The 19596-nt window shown below is 37.5% G+C and overlaps 1 protein-coding gene across 5 annotated transcripts in view; it reads right to left on the bottom strand.

Annotated features, from left to right (window-relative positions):
* Positions 1 to 19596, bottom strand: part of ANOS1 (anosmin 1) — a 134295-nt gene that overhangs the window by 104202 nt on the left and 10497 nt on the right. For 4 of the 5 annotated variants that reach the window (XM_061366479.1, XM_061366477.1, XM_061366481.1 and 1 more), the window contains exon 2: positions 3718 to 3765. The exons of the other annotated variant lie outside the window; for it this stretch is intronic. In XM_061366479.1, the coding sequence (XP_061222463.1) occupies positions 3718 to 3765 (48 nt within the window). The remainder of the gene's footprint in view (positions 1 to 3717; positions 3766 to 19596) is intronic. 5 annotated transcript variants of the gene reach the window in all.

Genomic DNA, 19596 nt, shown 5'->3' with positions numbered 1-19596 from the left:
TTGCAGAGGGGTCTGGATAGATTAGAACATTGGGCTATGATTAAAGGGATAAAATTTAACAAGTTAACATACTGAATTCTGCGTCTGAGACAAAGTAATGTTGGATACAAGTGTAAACTGGGAAAGGAGTGGCTGGAAAGCAGTCCTGCAGGAATGAGTCTGGCACTGCTGGTGGACAGCAAGGTCAATATGAGTGTGCCAGCAGTGTGCACCCCAGAAGCCAAGAGGGCAAACCTCTTTGCTCTCTGTAGCTTCCTGAGGAAGGGAAGTGGAGAGAAAGATGCTGAGCTCTCCTCCCCCAGATCCAGTGATAGGACACATGAGAATGACTCAAAGCTGCTTCCGGGCAGGTTTATACTGGACATAAGGAAACATTTCTTTACCAAGATGGTAGCACACGAACAGTGGAACAAGCTTCCTAGAGAGGTAATCAGTGTCACAAACCTGTCAATGTTTTAAAGGCATTTGGACACTGCCTTTAATAACACGTTTTAACTTTTGGTCAGGCTGTTGGACTAGATGATCGTTGTAGGTCCCTTCCCTCTGCAATATTCTGTTCTAGTCTCTGAGGAGCAGCTGAGCGAAGTGGGGTTGTTTAGTCTCGAGGGAAGCAGGCTCAGGAGAGACCCTACTGCTCTCTACAAGTACCAAACCAAAACTGGCAATATATTTAATGATCCAGTAGTTGTCCTAAATATAATAGAGCATTTTTAAGATATTGAAATTACCCACTGTGTCCAAACAGGGCCAGCATTCATGAGCTTTTGTGTTTTATCTCATAAAACAGACCTCTGGAGAAATCTTATTAAGTTACATACAAAATAATTGGGGCATATTTTGCTGCTCACATTGCTGCTTTTGTGACTTGCCCCATTAAAATAACAAAAATAAATAGCTGTTTGGGATGTAGGTAACAATCTACAACTGTTCCTGTGAGAGCTTAAACCTTTTTAGTTCATTAGAATTGTACCTCTTTGAGAAATTAGCAGTTCTCAAAGGTATTCATCTTCAAGCTAACATTTGTTGCTTAAGCTTGTATTAAAGGCAATGGTGCAACAGATGGAATTAACTATACTTCACTGACCAAACATGAACAGTACCTTATCAACAGCTATCTTTAACTACTTTAACTTTTAAAGACCACAGGCTTCCATGAGGAAAACAGTAATTTTCTTTGTATGCTAATAGGAAGATATCTTTCCGGTTCTTCTGTGTACAAAACTGTGAGCACAAAATTTCCACAGAATTTTATGCCAGACTGACCTAACTCTCAGAGAATAATGGAGAGATACTTCAGAACAGCTTTTGAGCAATTTAGATTTAGGTAAAGTGAAGCCAAAACAGACACCAAATTTGCAACAAAGAGAACACATGCAAAAGCCCTGTATCTGATGCTTCATGATGCCTTTTTCTTCTCCATAACTCCATCTCCAGTTCAGGATTTCTACTTTTACAGGCTAATGTCTGTTCTTGGAATGAAAAAAAATGCTCTTAAAATTATATTTTTTTTAGAAGTAAGAAGAAGAACTCCATTGTACCTTTTCCATCTTATAAAGTGTTCAATGAAAGAGTAAATAGAAAAGTTACTGAATTAACTACCTAATTTTTTTATTGCTGCATAAGCTGCTGATACTTTGACATACCATCCAAATAAATTTTCTCCCCTATGTATCAGATGCAAATATTGGTGCACACAAAAGGTGTTTCTATGCTCTAAAGTCCCCCCCCACTTACAAAGTAGCTGGATGTTTACTGTCATCTGCGCTTTACATCAAATCACCTCAAAAAGCTGTGTCATTAAACACCACAACCACAAAAGCAGATTCTGAGAGAACCCTTTAGTAAAATGTTATGAGAAATATTTAGCAGAATCATACATATATAAACTTCCTCCACTGAGGTGCTGAGAAGCAGTGAAAGGATTTGCATTTTTAAAAGGTTAATTCAAATCTCCTACATTGCTTTGAAAGTTTCAGTTAGGTAAGGCAATCGTTTGACTTTGCATTGAAAATACAGAAAAACAAAGCTTGCCTGAAACAAGAACACTCTAATGTTCAGCTCTGCTAACAGTTTGATCAAGCTTATTTTTCTTTCTTTTTCTAAATATGACAAAGCTGCTTTTTTTTTAAAGAAAATATATTACCTTCCTAAGAAGGAATGAAAACATAAAGGTAACAACTGTAAAGTACATGTCAAGTAACTTAAAATTTAGACTGTTGCTGCATTCTGTATTATAATATAATATTATTTTATAGAATCTTAAACTGATTTTCAGATATTAATAGAAGCCTAAGGTAAGCCTTAAATTCACAATACCTTATATACACCTTATGTGGATTCTATGAACTTGGAAGTGACTTGGAGAGACAATCCTATAACCTCTGCCCTGATTTAAAAGCTGAGCAACTTGTCTTGTATGATACCTTATTTGTTGAACAGACACAAAGCACTGGAAAACCTTCAGATTCAGACATACCATGGTAGTCTCCATAACCGAATAAAAAAGAAAATTACATCAGGATCACTGTGGCACAAGAATCCCATGCTTTCCTTAAAAGTCAGTTCAGTTATGATAAAACACATTCTTTGCACCTCTGTTTGTTTGGGTGTCTTTAAGAATAATAAGATTTCATTACAACCCTCAGCAGTATGGTACAGCTAATAGAACATGTTCCATTCTCTTCTTATACTGACCTTGTTATACCCTGGTTTTAATACTGACAAAAGCAGTCAAATTAGTTTTATTTTCCTGAGATAAACAGTCAATACCAAATTGGTCCATTTCCAATCCCATTTATTTCAATAGAAACTAGATTAATGAAACAGTAATTTCACTCTTTAAATGTAGAAAATAAATTGTTATGTGTTAAAATCAAGGATTAGCTTTTTTATAGATTATTGAAACAATACAGAACAATGCTACTTGGATTTAATCCCATTTGCAGTAAAACCTTCATAGAATAAGGAATAAATATTGAAGTTAAAAAGCATAAGTTATTGTAAAAACACATTTTCAGGGAGATTAGACAAAAATACCACCTTCAGCATTTTCATGTGAATTTTCAATGGATGCATCTTCCATGACATTTCTGAACAGTTAGCACCAGTGTGTCATTCTACTTTGATCTACCAAGGCTCCCAAACTATTGTTGTTTCTATTCAGGCATCATAGAAAGACTCTTGCACAACAGAATCAGTTGACAGCTCACCTACCCTCTAGGTCTCCAGGCTTAAGGTGCTAAGGCAGGGCAGGGCACCAGTAGTGCCACTAGGATTTGTATCAAGAATATTTTCAAAGAAAATCTGTCAGGTTAAAAAACAAATACCAAAACAAAATGACAGAAGTTGATACACCTTTGTGCTGCTGAAGGAAGATTTTTAAGTGATTGACAGTTTCACTATCTCTGGACCAAAAATACTGAAAGAATATAAATGATACACCAGATTTTAGCCAGGATAAAGTTTGCTGATAACCACAGAATTATGTTGGTTTAACTGTGCTTCATATGTATCCTCAAACATGACTCCTCTGTCCTGAAAGAGTAAATTGTTTGGTTTTTAATTTGGGGTATTTTATTATAGGTTGACATTTCCAAATAAAAATATAAACAAGTGCTTCTGAGAACAGGTTAAGATGAAAAGCGCTTAATTTACAGACAAGAGATTGAAAGCAGCTAGGTAACTTAAATGAGAGGGGGACATGGGAAAAGGACATACCTTTGAACACTGTTTATGATTCTGGCACCAAGCAAGTGACCCATTGTTCTGAAAGACAAAGAAGATTACAGTAATATTAATATTTTTTAAGACTTTTACACATGATCACACTAACAGGCTTAAACAGAATATACCATCCAGTTTTGCTTTGAGAATTATGTGTCACAACACTGGTACCAATCATCCCTCCCTTATGTTAAGGGTAGTGTAAGATGACCAGATAATTTAGGAAAGCATGTCATCAGGCAAGGCTGGTGGAAAACTGACTGAAGTCACCTTTTACTCCATGTTTGTAAACACTATCTAGAATTGTTAGGAAGTAAACAAAAGGTAACACTTGTATTTAAGAAACTGATATGGATTTGTAGCAATTCCTGAACGGAAAGCCCATTAGTTACATTTCAGTATTGCACAATACTTAAATTATCAAGGAAAGATAAAAAAAAAGCATTGACGTAAATGGAAAATTTAATTAAATGCAGTATGATCTTATCAAAAGTCAACTGTGCCAGTCTTATTTTACATTTTTGATAACAAAGTGCATTTCCCATATGGGTACACTACAGCTTTCATTTATCCTGACTGCAGTAAAACAACCACTACAGTATCACATACAAAATAATAATTTAAGCTAAAGGAAAAGAGAACATGATGAGAAAATAATGATAAATATGAAATTGGCACAGGGACAAACAGCAACCTTCTAGTCTACTAGAGGAGCTTCTGAAGGGTATACTTTGGAAAGGTTTCCTGGTTAAAAAAAAACAAAAAACAAAAAACAAACAAACAAAAAAAAACCACAAAAAAAACAGAAAACCCCCCACAGCTCTGGAAAAAGAAGCGTATGTTTCTGGGGTTAAGAGATGAGACAAAATATAGATTCACTTTCTGTATAGTGGAAGATCAAAACAACATCAGAAAGACTTGAGTTACTCTGTGGTCTGAATATGACAAATGGGGTACAAACTGCAATACAGAGTGCATGTTCATGGAAATATGTATGTATTTCTTCCATAATTTATAAGCTCATACTCTGGAAACAGAAGAGATGAAAACCCTGTTAAATTTGTTGCTTAAAATTTGACTATAATGCTGACTCTATATAGGAGTAATAGGACATCCTTTCAAATGAATTACTGAAAGTATTTCAACAGGGATGAATTAATGTGATTGCACTACACCTTCTCCTTTGACATTGACTATAGATTTGGAAATCAATCTCCAAAGAAGAATTGAGGTATGCCAAATCTGAAGGACTAGTAGGACTATACTTTTTCTTGTTTAATTTCTTGTTTACTTGTTTTGTTTTAATAAGGGGAGATGTATCTATTATTCCATTATTTACACACGCTGGTTTTGAATGCAATAGGGTTCAGTTTTTCCATAGTAGTTAGTATGGGACTATGTTTTGGATTTGTGCTGAAAACAGTGTTGATTAACACAGGGATGTGTTAATTTTCACTAAGCAGTGCTTACTCAGAGTAAAGGCCTTTTCTGCTCCTCACACCATTCCTAGAGATGGCTGAACACCTGCCAGTCAATGGGAAGCAATGAAAACTTTCTCTGTTTTGCTTTGGTTATGTGCACAGTTTTGCTTTACCTATTAAACTGTTTATCTCAACTCACAAGTTTTCTCACTTTTACTCTTTTGATTCTCTCCCCCATCTCACCAGCTGGGACCTAGTCGCAAGCTGGGGTTAAAGAACAACAATCCTTAACTTTTATGTATAAAAATCAACAGATAATGCAAAAATTATTCTCTGGACGTGCAACTACGACAAGTCAGAAGCAGAAATAGATACATTAGCACAGACTGTAACCAAGCCAACTAGATCAGTTTCTCAAAACAGCAGTACTATGTTCTGTTCTTAGCAAAGCTCACAAGATTTAATACAGTGACTTCCTACCACAATTGTGAAATCTATCCTTTGAAGCTGGCTCTCTCTTAGCAAACGTTTGAAGAGATCATGTTTGTGCATGTCTTCATATGAGTGTGTAGTCACACCTTCACAAAAGCTCCCAAGATGCAGCTAGCAGGTCAAAGAAAGTGACTGCCCCTTCTACTCTGCTCTCATGTTTCCTACATCCAGCCCTGGGGTCCCCAGTACAAAAAAATCATGGACCTGTTGGAGTGCATCCAGAGGGAGGCAACAAAAACTGTTAGAGAGCTAGAGAACCTAGAGAAAGGCTGAGAGTTGGTTTTTTTCAGCCTGTAGAAGAAAAGGCTCCTGGGAGACCTTACTGCAACCTTTTGGTATATAAAGGGGGCTTATAAAACAGATAGGGAGAGACATTTTTCCAAGGCCCATAGCCACAGAACAAGCAGCAATAATTTTAAGCTTAAAGAGGGTAGATACAGATTTAACATAAGAAAGAAACTGTTTATAGTAAGGATAGTGAGAGAAAGTCAGATTGCACAAGGACTTTGAGCAACATGATCTCATGAAAGAAGTCCATTCCCAGGGAAGTGGCAGAGCAGGGAGCATAATGATTCTGTGATTCTATGACAGTGAAGATTTTTCAAGTCATCCACTCACAGAACGTTGAGGTTGGAAGGGACCTCTGGAGGCCATCTGGTCCAACTCCCCTGCTCAAGTAGGGTCACCTAGAACCAGTTGCCCAGGACCATGTCCAGAAAGGTTTTGAGTATCTTCAGGGATGGAAATTCCACAACATCTCAGGGAAAACTGTCCCAGTGCTCAGTCACACTCACAGTTAAAAAAGTGTTATTTCATGTTCAGAGATAACCTCTCAAATTTCAGTTTGGTAAACTGAATTAAATTGGTCTACAAACTTGTGTGTTTCAGCAACACAAGATACCTCACTACCTTCTTCATTCTGAGCGTTACACACCTTCTGAATCTGATACAGTGCAAAGAGAAGTCAGTAACACAAATTTGGATCAGACACTTCAGGGAAACTCAAGAACCCAAACAAAAATAGTGAACTTGAATACTACTCTTGTACCTTACATCCAAAACTAATGCAAATAATACTTAGGCTTTCACCTAAACTTTCAATCCGAACTTCAGAAACTTTTATATATGCCATTTTTTTCATATGAGCTTTAATGTTAAACATTTCTATTACTGTATTACCTAAGGAGCTCTGGCAATAATAAATGTAAAGACACATTAGCTCCCTTCCACTTATAAGCTTATTTAGAAGCAATTTTAAAAAAAATAGTTCATGCAATTTAATTTCAATATTTTATGAAAATTTATTTTGTCTTACCCGCCCAGCAGATTACAATGTAATCACTATTTGATTTTATAAAACCATTACATCCACTGTTACAGTAGAATCTAGCTAAAACTGAGATTTGCTAACATAAGAAGAGCTAACCATGAGCACCATGTCAGGTCCAACCTCTTAAAAAATCTAGATATATAAACAGAAGAAATAAAAGTTTAGAACAGCCGTAAATAACATATGCTAGTGGGAATACTTTGGTATTACACTCAATGCTGTATAAGGATTTATTATTTCCATTTACAGATCTAGTCAGCAGTAATATTAAAATAATATTTTATGTGCTACTTTCAATTTATCCCCCCTTTCTTCTTCATATAAAATGTGACAGAGGTAGCTGATTGCAATAACAGATTAGTAGCGGCTCGCCACTTGGTTTCAGTTATGCCGCTGCTTTCCACTGAAACAGAAAAAGCACTCCTGCTTTTGAATTACATCTGTTACTTGAGACAATAACCCCATAAATATCCACATGTGTGGCTCCCCTACCTCATAATTTCAATGTCTACAACTGTTTTCATTTTTCTACTGAAAACTACAGCCACTTGACTTAAAAAGTAAGTTTAAAAAAACATTTAAAAGTATTGTTTAGGAACTAACATTATACAAACTAATGATGTAAGTGATCCTTCACTGTACAAGGTGAAAGAGCAAATTCTACAGGCTTCCTTTGAACAACAAAGCAGGAATGCTATATGAATGCTCTCCTCCATTCTGCATCTTAGGAAACAGTTAATTTAAGTTACAAAAGTGTTCAGCTGTGGGTTTGGGGTTTTTTTTTTGCTTTTAATCTATTTTACCTGGCTGAAACTCTAATTTCAGATTATCAGAAATTTGCATTTTATTTGCTCTCATATAACATCCTCAGTTCCCTCACATCTGTTTTTTCTTCAAATCCAGTCCTGACCTGACTTATACCAGAGTTTTGACATGGTCTTCAGCGATGCCTTGACTCTGCTGAGTAGAAATGGCCACAACAAAGAGTTACATGCCACTGTTTCTGCCCATTTGTAAACCTTTTACCAGTGTACGTAGGAGAAAAAAACTGTGCTCAACTCCAAATACTGTATCGCACCTGCACCGACATGTCATATGAAAGATGTCAGGCAGGTGACACTGAAAGGTTCTCCAACCTCACATAGTAGATGAAGACAACAGGAACTCAGGCCACCGCCTAAGCCCCAGATGATTTCAGCCTGCCAGAAAGCAAACCGCAGATAAACAGAATGAGACCTTCAAAAACCAGGACTGTGGCATGAATAAGGCAAGAGTTCAGAAAAGCCTAGTCTTACTAGGCTTCATTTCAGCAAGTGTATGTACACACTTGTTTTCATCTGGTAAACCACAAATATCCTTGGGCCTAAACAATTAAGACAGAAACATCTGTGTTCTGCACCCTCTTATGCCTTAAAAGAAAAGTTTGCAGCATCTCTTGTAGGAAAAAAATGCGTACAGAGAGGCAATGAAGAATCAATCTTCATCTATCTACAGTGTGACCTAGGGGGTGGAAAAAAAAAAAAACAAAACCAAAAGAACCAAAAAAACCCAGACCCTTCACAAGCAAGTAAATTATCAGTTATAGAAGTTTTTCTCCCCTTCCCAATCTTCAATTCACAATTTGAGTGAATCTGCTGTCTCTCAGAACTGGCCTCTCCCAACAACTTCACTGATTCTTTATAAATGCCAAAAAAAAAAAAAGACTAGAAATAAGCCCCTCAAACAACAGTGCCCATCAACATGAAACAGATAATTGGAGTAGACAAAACAACATCTGCTGCAATGATGAATTTAAAGAGACAGGTTCCTAATGCTTTCCTTAACCTTTCAAAAATCTCAACAGCCTGAAATTATACGTAATAGTAAAATGCAGTTTGTGCTGTGCCTGACATACATTTCCTGACTGCATGCTCACTAAGAGACAAACATATAGGGACTTATCTATGGCAGTAATGTGCGCCCCTAGGCCCAACTCTAAAGTGCCAAATTAAGACACAGAATGGAACCAACACACTCAAGCAAGGCTTTCCAGTTCCCAAACACTTCAGTATGTACATAGGAATAAATTTCAGAAAAGCCTATACACTTAGCAGGCAAAGATATCAAATAGAAAACACTAAAGAGAATTTTATTTCTCAAAGCCTTTCTCTTGAAACTGAACATGAACTTATAATAGATGTATGGACAAAGGAACAACAGCATGACTTCTCCTGGGCTCTGTTTAGTTACCCTTTTGCATATAAATAACCAGAACACAGCTTTCTTTGAAAACATAGCAGAAAAATTAAGATAGGATATCCTTTTGTACAACAACTTGAACACTTGTCCCAGAAATATTTCACCAAGCTAGAGTAAATGTAAACCCTTATGTTATGCACTTTGAAATTACTCTTAGCAACAGGCTAAAGTGATGACTGAAACCTGGCCAGCAAATCCGAACCACTCCGTAGAAATTAGCAGGAGATACATGAAGTTATACACTGTAAACAAGCAAGGTCTTAAAGCCCAATGATGAGGCCCACCTCTGGGAACAAGACTGCTCCTTCAAGGACAATTTATACAAACCTATTTTTAGCATCTTCATGTCTATGTGCTTGTGCAATGTATGGCAAGTTTGAAGACCATCCACTGGAGAAGCCACAGATAGAACATGATCAGTATGACATTAAACTACCCATAAAATACAACAGAACCCCAGAAATATTCTGGTTCCTCGGCTTCCATTCAGGAAAGACAGGAAGGATATAGAAAACAGCTTAAATGTGTACATTTTGTTCCTTATAGAAAGTTTTTTTATTTCATTGTAGAGTATGTCTTAAGGAAATAATTAATTCCTTGCTGAGGGATTTCTGTTGCCTTGTAATAGTTCTAAAAAGGAGTGAAATTGAATAAAGCAAGCAGCAACAATTCATAAATTGTGTGTTACTGAGCAAGACCATTTCTGATACTTAGAAAAGCACATATAGCAGCAGTTTCTGTTGTAAATGTCTGATTGGGATATTTCACAATAGAAAATGATCAAACCTTGGTTACCTACACTTTCACCACCTCTAAGCTATGTTAAACCATATGACAACCCTAATTACTACTAGAAAGTAGACAACCTACTGTCCTCTCACCCCTGGAGGCACACACTCATACCCAGCTCCCAGACCACCTCATCTACCCATAAGCTGGCCTGGCTGGCTCTTCACTAGTGCGCACACATTCACCCACAGTCAGCCCAGCCACTGCCACCACAGATGCACAGATCCCTGTGACCCACAGTCCCATGCCAGGGGCTGGCACTTGCTTTCACTCACGCCAGTCCTTCTGGCCACAGAACACAGGCCCTCCGGCACCCAGACTTTTACTCACTCCAGCCACTGGCATGGACACAGGGGCATCTGCTCCAGAGTCTGTCCCTCTGTCACTGACTGATGGCCCTCAAGCCAAGGCTGAGGCCACACCTCCAGCCCTGTCTCCTTTTGAAGTAGGAAAGAACAGAGTAGACTAGACTATTTCAGTGGGAAAGGACCTATAACAATGACCTAGTCCAACTACCTGGCCAATTCAGGCCAAAAACTAAAGCATGTTATTAAGGGCATTGTCCAAATGCCTCTTAAACACTGACAGGCTTGAGGCATTGTTTACCTCTCTAGGAAGCTTGTTCCACTGTTCCTGTATCACCATCTTGGTAAAGAAATGCTTCCTCATGTCCAGTATAAACTTGCCCTGAAGCAGCTTTGAATCATTCCTGCATGTCCTATCACTGGATCCCAGGGAGAAGAGTTCAGCACCTCCCTCTCCACTTCTCCTCCTCAGGAGCTGTAGAGAGCAATGAGGTCACCCCTCAGCCACCTCCTCTCCAGCCCAAAGCCCTCAACCACCCCTCACAGGACACTCCTTCCAACCTTTACAGCACCTCTGTTTCCCTTCTGTGGATGCACTCAAGGACCTTCACAATCTTCTTAAACAGTGGGGCCCAGAACTGCACACAGTACCCAAGACCACACCAATGCGGAATACTGGGGGATAATCACCTCTTTTGAGCAGCTGGCTATGCTATGTATAACGCACCCCAGGGCACAATTTTCTGCCTTGGTTTCCAGGACACACACTCCTGACTCCTATGGAACCTGCTGCCTACCAGCACCTCCAGATCAATTTCTGCAGGGCTGCTCTTCAGCCACTCACCTCCCATTTCATATCTGTGCCTGTCTTTATACCATCCCAGATGCAGAATCCAGCATGTCAACTTGTTAAATTTTAGCCCATTAATCATAGTCCACTACTCCAATCTATCCAGGCCCCTCTGGCAAGGCCTCCTGTCTCTCAAGAGAATGAACAGCACATCCCAGCTTGGTACCATCTTCAAACTTGCTAATGGCACATTCAACTCCTGCATCCAGATAATTTATGAATATATTGAACAGAACTGGCTCTAGAATTAAGTCCCAAGGAACATCACTGTTGACCAGGCACTGAACAGATGCAGCCTCACTCACTACAACCCTCTGAGCTCTGCCCTTCAGCCAGTTCTTCAGTCAGTTCACCATGAACCCACTCACCCCACAGTTGCTCCTGGCTGACCATGTCTCATTACTTGCCAGACCTGGGGCTGGTGTTTACCCTGTTACCAGTGCCCGATTCTGCCCGTCCTGCACAGGCCCTTTGGGGCTGCTCCCCCTGCAGATGCCATAGCCTGCAGTGAGGTAGCCCTCAGTCCCCAGCTCCCAATCCCCTGGGAGCAGCAAGCCCTCACTGACCCTGAAGGCAGTAGACTGTGCTTTGGGGTCTGTAACAACATATTCATTTATTTCTGATTTATAAGAAATATCCTTAGGCTTTGCTTTAGTTAACAAAAGCACAGAGCAAAATTTCAACAACAAAACCAAACAAAGATTACTCAAGCCAGGCAAAACAACACAACATATAAAACCTACCAAAAGGGAAAAAAATAAAAGCACTGCATAGGATTCTAACATGACAAAAAGTAAAAAGCAACCAACAAACAGTACTTAGAGGGTATTAGTCATGTTGCTTAAATGTATTACCATCAGACACTTCAATAACTTTATGATGAGTGGGTTTTATTAAAATTTATGTAGAAATACAGCATTAAGCTTAATATACATTCTGAACAGGAAGCCAAAAGCAAGAATAGATTTGGAACATGTACATGAAGTTGTTCTGTTACTGCAATTAGCCACAGCGGAAACCATTTTTATACCACAGATGTTTAAACTATAGAAAAGTAAATGTTGGTTACTGGTTAATCCAAACAGATTAAGTTAAAGAGGTGACTGAATGTAAGAAACAGTTATAAAACCGATCAGCCTGATAATTCATTCTGGTGACATTAATGCATCTTGTAAATATAAACCAAAATTAAATTATCATGGGTACCAGCTTGACTGACACTGCAGTCTAATTTTAAACATCCAGATTTAACACCAGAAAATATAAATATCATAAATAATTTTTAAAAGTCTTAGTCAGGTTTTCTTTCATATTTACACTAATGCTGCCATCACCTGTAATGTGCTACTCCTATCAGAATGATATGATAAAACCTTCTGTAAACAAATGGATACAAGTCTACTGACCTAAACCTTTCATTGATATCTCATAAACAATTCATGTAATAGCATCTTCAACCTTCATTTCTATACAGAATTTTTCATTATAGTTTACACTGAAATATTTAAATCGATAACTTTACATGCACCAAAATGAAAATAGAAAAAATGTAAGATCAGAATAACTACAAAAGGTAATAAGTAAAATCAGCAACCATCACAAATGATGAGACATAACAGTATTCATTCTCTAGTTCTAGTCATCAAAAGTCATCACCAATGAAAAAGCAAGAGGTCAGTAATTTTGAAGATACAGACTACGTGTTGCTTGGATTAAATTTCTATCTCAAGTATGGAACACTTTTTTGTTTATAGCAGTGTCTTGTCAAATGCACAGAAAAACTAACAGATAAACACAAGCTGTAAAAACAGATGAGCCACAGGAATCCTTTTGTCTCCGCCACACTTGTGAGTTATGACTGCCTTCTTGTGGTTTCACATACTTCACTTTTACCACTTCTAAGACTGATCGCACAGGAGGTCTCATTCTAATTAGCGGATGTTTATATTAATCTGTAAAAGAATCCAGATGAAATAAACTTCACTAAGCAGTAGAAGAAATTAAATACACTGACACTAACTTGAAGATATTAAATATGGAATTTCAACACTAAGGCATATACTTGGGGCCAAATTATGCACACATTTATTGAGGTTAAATAATCCAGTTGAAGTGAACAGAAACTAATCTAATAGCACTAATGTGGGAAGCAAAAAATAGCTTGTCAACTATTTGTTTGTAGGCTCTATTTCAAAACCTCCACCCTTCCAAAACACTAATGTGCCTTTTTTGTCAAGTCATAAAGCAAATTTGCTATATGAAAGAATGAGACAATGAAAGTATTTGCTGGCTCAAAGATCTAAATGTGACATAAATGTAGCCCACTGGGAAATTAACACCAAAAAGAACAATCGCTATTCTAAAAATGTGATGTTTACTTATCCAAAATATAATATAAATGTAGATGTACATGACCTACTTTAACATACTAGAAAAAAAGACAGTTATAATCCAGGTTTCAGAAACATGTGCATGCTGCTTTTAATGCTGACTTGACTTTATAACTGAAAATTATGGTCCATATTATTATTCTGTATCATTATAAGATTATCGGTTAGCTGGGTGACTTCCAGTTTAAAGAGAGGCTGTGCTCACCTACACTGTCTAACAGCTGATCATTCCAGAATCAACTACAAACACCCCAGGGTATCTCCAGATGTTGTGTGAACCACAGGAATACATCTGTTGACTAAAACAACTGGTGTTGATGGATTTGATGTCTGCACTGCCCATATGCCAACTTCACCTTTACCATCAACTAGTTCCAACGTGGTCACTAATGGATGTTAGGCCCCCCAGGATCATCGCTTCCAGTTACATTCACTCAGAAGAAATTTGATGCATGAACTCTCAGAATGGTCCATGATGTGGAACAAAAGATGATCATGATGGTCAGAAGAATCACTCCAAAAACAAACTCTGATCTGCATTAAAACACTAATGTGTAGATGCACCTACAACACTTCTAATCTCACACAAACATGTAAGAAAAGTATTTCAGCGCTTCCTACTAGACAAGATTTTCCTCAGAATCCACACTGTTTCAGGGCCATCCAGAACATCATTCTCTTCCGGACTTGCAAAATGCTTAGGGTTCCAGCATCTCTTGTCCTTAAAAGACTAATCACCATACATTTTCAGATCACCTAAAGTTCCCATTACAAACAGTCTAAATATAAACTGTATGAACACAGGCTACTCCATGCAAGTGGAATTGTCACGGAGTAATATCCGATTATAAAACTGCTGAATGCATTGTACTACACATGGGCCATGTGATGTTTTACTGTGCTTTCTCCTACTTTGTTCCAGTATGTATGGGAGGGACACCATTATATACTACACCTTTATCTTTGGCAAGAGTACTTTTACCTACCTGCCCTTAAAACTTAACAGCTATTCAGTATCCATGTTATTATGACTCAGTACCGGGCACCATCTAACTTTATGCTCACACTTTTGTACTCAACATACTAATCACTTCTAATATAATTGCATGAAATTCACATGATAAATTTCAGGGATGTTTTTCCATTCTCCTTGGCATGTGTTACTAGTTTACAAGATACTAAATATTTCAAGCAGTAGAATTAGCCATATCCACCACAAGCTGATGGTTACATATATTTTCATTTCCCTTTAAAAGAAAAACAAATTAATTTATTCCGTGCAGCACTTTTCTCAACAGAAAATACTTGTAACAAATATCCCCATCTTATTCCAATTGTCCTGATAAAGTACCATAAAATTTCTCCCTCCTCTTTAATATCTGAAAGGCAACAAGCTCAATAATCACCATTGCCAATATAAATACTTTGGTTCAGTATCACAAGTTTTTTTAGTATTGTAAAAACATGTAGAAAACTATCATCTCAACAGTAAAAAACAGCACAAATACAATCCTACAGATGAAGTACGCAGTCTAAAATTTGACTATAATTATACATTTACACAATTTATACAATTATACATTTACTGTTAGGGTGGTGAGGCACTAGAATGGGTTGCCCAGGGAGGCTGTGAATGCTCCACCCCTGGTGGTGTTCAAGGCCAGGTTGGACGAAGCCTTGGGTGACATGGTTTAGTGTGAGGTGTCCCTGCCCATGGCAGGGGGGTTGGAACTAGATGATCTTAAGGTCCTTTCCAACCCTAACTGTTCTATGAGTCTATAATTTAAATTATATTTAAAGACTTCTATATGAAAAATCTATTTTAGAAGAATTATTGAAGTGCATAGCAAAGCTCTCAAAAGTAACAAGTGTCAAAATTAGCACAGTCCTTTGAGCTTTGACAGTTGTTTAGAACAGTCTTTGGGGATTTTTTTTTTTATTTTTTTTTTTTAATTTTTTTTCCATAGAAGACCTAGCTCACCGAGTGAAATGCACCTCACCAGACCTGGTATTTCCTAGAAAATTTTTGCAAAAAGGTTCTGTGGTCATTCAGGAATTGAAGAACTGACCAAATTCAAATGACCCTCAGGCTCATAAACAGAACAGCCTGTCTTCAATCTGAACAAAGCACTAACACAATATTATCAAGCACTAGCACATACACCCAGCAACCATTAATTCAAAAAAAACACATCAGCCACATGAAAAAGGTTTCCACCACAACAGTTAAAGCAGCATTTCAAGAAGTCTTATTTCCCAGACTTATTTTAATTGCTAGTCTTTCCATACATCTGCTTTCATTACAGACACTACAGACAAGATGTAATGGATACAGTTTAATTAGCCCACAACATCATTGTCTCATTTCTAAAGCACAACCCAACAACAAATCACACCATGCAAGTTAACACTTTTCTCCTCCACTGGTCCCATGGGTTTGGCCTTTGGCCTGTCCCTTCCTAACCCAGCTCTCGCTTCTGCAGAAGGCAAATAACCAGGACTGCCACCCTGAGCCAATAGTAAAGACTAATGGATGCCAGTTGCATACTGGTCAGATATCGCACATTATGCACCTAATTAGTGTCCTCCTATTTGTATCATGTAACAAAGAGGAAGTCATGACCCACTTCTGACCAGATCAGTGCTGCTCTCTTTCCCCAGCTCCCAGACCTGTAATCCCTGCAGACCACATTTTTATTCCTATCCTATTTTAAGGAACGGCAACAGCTCCCAGAACAACAAAGCTTGTAATGACATTGTGTTGACAGTGGATGAAAAACAGGCATTAAGTGAATGAGCAACACAGAAAAGTGGGTGAGTTTTTCCCTTTCCACTTGAAATTTAACATGTCTACTAACCCAATCCTAGCTGGGACCCTTTGGTCCTGCAACACCAATAGTATATTCCTGAGAGGAAGACACATCCTTTTAATACAGGTTACAACAGATACAATCAATTTCTTCTAGTTTTCTTAGGACCTTTTCCCAGTTTGTTAACTGCATGCCACAAGAAAGATATATAACAGAGGACGATTGCTAAAGTCCAGTCTTCTAGACCATCCTGCACCCTAAGACTGTGAAAGGACAAATGAGAGGAAGAAGAAATCAGTATGAAATTCTATTATTTGAGAAAGATAAAGAAAAACTTTCTTTCTCAACTGTTATAAAGTTTGAGCTACAGTGATATTAACTGCATCTTTCTACAGTAACAATCTTCAGTGGAAGATTTACGTTACCTCACATATTGTCATAAAACTGTCCACAAGCATAAAAGCTTTTCATGTGCTATCTTTCTAGAATACAGTCTGATAACTAGCTAATGAAGACATAAAAAGAAAATAAATCTCTCCACAAGGCAGGACTAAAGCATTTGTCATTTACACCTTTGGTTACCAAAGATACAGCTGTTATGCACTGCAATCATTTCCTGACAGATCCATCACGTTTCAGACCTTCCTGTCATTAGGTGAAGGAGTTAAACATTAAGACAGGTTAATTTGCATTGAAGTTATTGAAAGGCTTGTAACATGAAAGATGTCAAAGATCAGTCTAAGCCCCTACACAAACCGCAGTATTTTAAAGCCTCCAGTTAATGTAGACAATTGGATGTGGAATTTTTCATAGAATCATAGGATTCCACTGCAAGGATCACACTGACTGAAGCCTAGCATTTTCTTTTATACATTTGATCTATATTAACACCTATAAAAGAAAAATATTTCAATATATATCCTTAAACTCATAAAATGTGGATAAATGAGGTTAATAACAGTTGTGAACATCTTGTATTATTAGTAGGCTTTTATTACCATTTTGTATCTCTTTTTTAAATCACCTATTTTTGCAGAACTGACAGTATTTTAGTTGTTTTATCTTTGGAAAGTCTCAGATACCACTGGCATGCTCCAGGAATTCTATCCCAATTATAATGATTCCTTCTATTTTACCAGCCTTGTCACCTGTGTAAAGCAATTAAGAAAGGCAGTGAAGTGGTTTGCGGTACTACAGATATGTTGATAATATTCAATGTATTTTTTATTGGACTGAGGAGCTATGCTTGATTTGGTTTCTCAGTGGGAAGGTCATGGATGAGAACAACTTGACTGAGGCTCGATCTATACCAGATGGATCTACCAGGTATGAGTAAGCATCTCAGGGGCATGAAAAATTGACATCTGCTCCTATTATTAAAAGGATAAGCCATGCTTATTGAGGAAACTTCGAGGGATGCATTGGAATACCTAAGGGCGCCTGAACACATACACTAACAATTAGTAACTGGACAATACCTATTTTTTCTTACACATTTATTCATTGTCTTTAGTAGTACTCAACTCTGGTTACATAAAAGTTGCTTCTACCTTCCCTTACCATCAACAAGAACCTCCTCTAAACCTTAATTTGAAGTCAAGGTGCTTTACATCTGACAAATTACTCACAATTCAGTTTTACTTTGTCCTAATGGCATAGTATCATTTACTACCGCTTCAATTAGTAAACGATGATGTAAAGATGAGGGAAGATGGTGTTTAACAAGCTCAAGTTAATTTTCCTAAAACAGCACACTCAGAATTTATCTACAAATTCTGAACAGACATTTCTAGTACATTTGCACTGGCCTAAGCTTATTTCCATTAAAACCACTGGATACATTATGATCAACTTTAGGGATAAGAACCAGGCCAGCAATGAAAGCTGCAGAAAACTCCTCTATTAAACTATCAATCATATAAATGGAAGAACTGATAAGTATCAGTCAGAAGTCTGAAAGATCTCCAGCTAAAGAAAACAACAGATTATACTACATTAATGTGTAAAGCTTTTTAGTCTTTAGAACTACCTGTTAGTCATGCTTTCTATCCCAAAAACAAGGACAGTCAGTATATTCTTTAGCAAACCTTCATTCCTTTCTACAATTTGCAAAAGAGCTGAGGTTACATTTAACTTTCAAGGTTAGTCCATATTGCTGCTCTTTTTTCCTACTTAAGAAAAGGAAGGTTTTGGACACAGGAAGGAGGCTTGAAATAACTGTTATTTGCTGTTGCACATTTACTAAAACCGTAATTACAGCTTTGGTGCTGTCCAGTGCTCAAATGTGCATGTGTGCAGTTCTATGATTAAAGTAAATCTTTTATAAGGTGAGCTAATGTGCTGCATGTGGAGTGTCAGATTTCCTTCACTGCCTGGTCAATAAAGATCCATTGAACAGAAAATGCATGAAATTTGCCAAAACACTACTGTCTTTAACACTATTTATTCAACTCTTTAACTCATAGAAGAAAAATCAACAATAAATTGTTAGCTGCAAAAACCTACATCATCTTTCCTTATTTATTCTGACAAACATGTCCCATAGCTGCTACTAAGTACTACATGAAGAGTGGCATTTACCTCATTAATGGAATTCTTTTTACCTCTTTTTGTCAGTTTGTCTAACCCCACATACTCCTTCTGCCTACTGCAAATCCAGACTTACCAACGCTTGGCTAATTCATGATCTCTCCCTTCACAGTTGGATGGAAAGAAATCTCAAAACAGAAGAAAGCCTCAAGCTCTCCTAGTTCCAGTTCCCTTCCCAGAATTGCTAGATGCGAATCAAACGTTATACGTTATACATTATACGCTTTTTGTGAGTAGGAAAAATGGTGGCATGTAACAATGCAATTCATTATTGTGTAGCTGTAGTTACACAGTAATGTGATATCATTGCTTTCAAAGAAAGCATCCTGAATTACTTTCTATATAGAAATGCAAATTCTGGAAAAGAAAAAAAAAAAAACACAAAAAACAGCAGTCACTGTATTAGGACACATTATCACTATTTACTATTATCAGTATTCAATTCCACAGCATTCAACCATTTGCTGCCTTATGTATCTGCTCACAGATGTACTAAACTCCAACAAAACCCAAAGCCTTCCACCAAATGAGGTTAAGAAGTTAATTTACATTGTCTAGGTCCAAAAATGCCCTGAGGCCTAACTGGAATGCTCCAGTAGTATAAAGAAAACATTAACAGTTAAAAAGCATTATCAGTTAACTACAAATTATGTATAGCC

This window comes from Neopsephotus bourkii, unplaced genomic scaffold (assembly GCF_033783945.1).
Source record: "Neopsephotus bourkii isolate Nb327-2 ecotype Australia unplaced genomic scaffold, CSIRO-AGI_Nbou_v1 NB_1346, whole genome shotgun sequence".
NCBI lineage: Eukaryota > Metazoa > Chordata > Aves > Psittaciformes > Psittacidae > Neopsephotus > Neopsephotus bourkii.
The sequence above is the reverse complement of the archived record's forward strand: the minus strand, read 5'-3'. Positions and strand labels throughout refer to the sequence as shown.